General features: G+C 44.2%; 1 protein-coding gene across 1 annotated transcript; it reads left to right on the top strand.

The window, feature by feature from the left end:
* Positions 1-1,199: 1,199 nt before the first annotated feature.
* Positions 1,200-2,147, top strand: LOC105809952 (olfactory receptor 5A1). The gene has a single exon (XM_012643860.1). The coding sequence runs from the start codon at positions 1,200-1,202 to the stop codon at positions 2,145-2,147; it is 948 nt and encodes a 315-aa protein (XP_012499314.1).
* The last annotated feature ends 499 nt before the right edge of the window (positions 2,148-2,646 follow it).

Below are 2,646 nucleotides of genomic sequence, written 5' to 3'. Positions count from 1 at the left end.
CTTTCCTGGAATCTTCTATAGGGTTAGGGACTCAGCTTCAGAAGCCCACTGACAGCAATTCCCTTCTGGTCAATGTGGATTGCGATTTAGTGGGGATATGTAAGGGGGTGATGGTTCTTATTGACGTGGATTCTATGGAATCAATTTCCTGCTCTTGAAAGATGCTTCATGCACTGAAAATTCAAAGAATTTGATTGAAGGTACTTTGTAACTTAGGCTTGAAATAACAACAGCAACAACAAACACTTATAGAAAACTTACTATGAGCCAGGTATGTTCTAAAAGGGATAGATAGACAGACAGATAGACATAGATCCTATAACAAAGTAAATGCTATTATTAGCTATAATTTTACAGAAACAAATAGAGAGTTCAAGTGATCTGCTCAACATCACACATTTACTAAGCGAGGCTGGGAATTGATTCCAGGAAGTCTAGATCCAGAGCCCACACTCATAACAATCAAACAGCTTAGAGAGCTCAGACTGACACACATTTGAAATTGGAATTACATTCGCTTATTCAGACCTAATATGTAACAACTAGGAACATTTCTATATACTTGTGGTCTGATCCTTTTCATTAAAAATATTCTGTCTGATTGATCATCTCACAACTAGGTAGCTGAACTTGGTCCCATTGATCTTTTCATTCTAATATTGAAACTTGAGTGAAGTAGATGAATAGTTATTTCAGGGCAAGACCTAATGCATCCAGGGCGTACAGAACTGTCCTAATAATAACTCACTGACCACTTATTGTGTGTCAGGCACTTTACATACATTGCCTTATTTAATCCTGAAAGCAAATGTGTAAAGTAATTGCTATCATTCAGCTTGAAAGATAAGGAAATTGAAGCAAGAGATGGTAGGTATCTCGCCGAAAGTGACACAACTAGTAAAATGGTAAAGGCAGAAGTTGATCCCAGGGAGTCTGGATACAAAGTTTAAACTCATATCAGCTACACTATACTGCCTAAATATTAATATTTAAGACAATGACTGCAATTGCCTTCTTTGAGAGAGACACTGAGACCAAGACAGAGAGAGAGAGAGAAAATCTTTGCATAAAGTTGCAACCCTCTGTAATCCTCTGCCCTCCCTCTTGTGCATTTTGTAATTATTTGTTGATACCACCTGTATTATGGATTATCATTATTATCCCAGATCTGCATCTTGTCCTTGTGGTCCATGGGAAACATGTCCACAACTGAGGGCTGGAACAGCTCCTCAGTCACCATGTTCATTCTCCTGGGATTCACAGACCATCCAGAACTCCAGGCGCTTCTCTTTGTGACCTTCCTGGGCATCTATTTAGTGACTCTGGCCTGGAACCTGGCCCTCGTCTTTCTGATCCAAAGTGACATCCATCTGCACACACCCATGTACTTCTTCCTCAGCAATCTGTCCTTCATTGACATCTGCTACTCTTCCGCAGTGGCTCCCAAAATGCTCACTGACTCCTTCCAGAAGCAGAAGACCATCTCGTTCATGGGCTGTGCCACCCAGTTTTTTTTCTTTGTTGGCCTGGGTCTAACCGAGTGCTTCCTCCTGACAGCCATGGCCTATGACCGACACGCAGCCATCTCCAGCCCCCTTCGCTACACCACGATTATGTCCCAGGGCCTCTGCACACGCATGGTGGTTGGGGCCTATATCGGCGGCTTTCTGAGCTCCCTGATCCAGGCCAGCTCCGTATTTCAGCTCCATTTCTGCGGACCCAACGTCATCAATCACTTCTTCTGCGACCTTCCGCCAGTCCTGGCTCTGTCTTGCTCTGACACCTTCCTCAGTCAGGTGGTGAATTTCCTTGTGGTGGTTGCTGTCGGGGGGACATCATTCCTCATCCTCCTTGTCTCTTATGGTTACATAGTGTCTGCTGTCCTGAAGATCCGCTCAGCGGAAGGTCGATGGAAAGCCTTTAACACATGTGCCTCACACCTCCTGGTGGTGACGCTGTTGTTTGGGACGGCCCTTTTTATGTACCTGCGACCCAGCTCCAGCTACTCGCCTGGCAGGGACAAGGTAGTATCTGTGTTCTATGCACTGGTGATCCCCATGCTGAACCCTCTCATCTACAGTTTGAGGAACAAAGAGATCAAGAATGCCCTGTGGAGGGTGTTGGAGAAGAAGAAAGTGTTTTTCTAGGCCATGGGGAGAAACATATTTCTCCAAACTACTGCAGATTTAAATGATCCAAGCCATCACCTCCACCTCTGCCTTAGGCGAGGGATACATTCAGTGCTCACATTTGAAAACAGAGACTCCTCCCTCCACATGCCTCTCACCTTTCCTCATGGTCACCTGTCTACTGACTGTGCCATGGATAGCCAGAAAGGGGAAGAAATTTCCTCAGCAAACCACCCTCCCCAAATAGCCTATTCTCATAATAATCCCAGTAACTTTCCTTTATTGGACACTTAATATGTAGCAGACACAAAAGTTATTTAATTAAATACTCATTGCAGTGCTACAATGCACACTGCACTATCCCTGTGCAGGAAGGAAACAAGATCTCAGCATGAAAAACTAAACTTGTGTGCTCAAGGTTACACAAAAAGGAAGGGGCAGAACTCTGATGCACACCCAGATCTTCCTGACTCCAAATGCCCAGCACGACACTCGGCAAACAATAGAAATTCAATAA

Source organism: Propithecus coquereli, unplaced genomic scaffold (assembly GCF_000956105.1).
Source record: "Propithecus coquereli isolate 6110/MARCELLA unplaced genomic scaffold, Pcoq_1.0 Scaffold202, whole genome shotgun sequence".
NCBI lineage: Eukaryota > Metazoa > Chordata > Mammalia > Primates > Indriidae > Propithecus > Propithecus coquereli.
Note: the sequence above shows the minus strand (reverse complement) of the source record. Positions and strands in the feature narration are given on the sequence as shown.

Bases quoted from the DNA above. Each gene is read 5' to 3' on its own strand.
- LOC105809952 (XM_012643860.1), top strand. From the start codon at position 1,200: ATGTCCACAACTGAGGGCTGGAACAGCTCCTCAGTCACCATGTTCATT.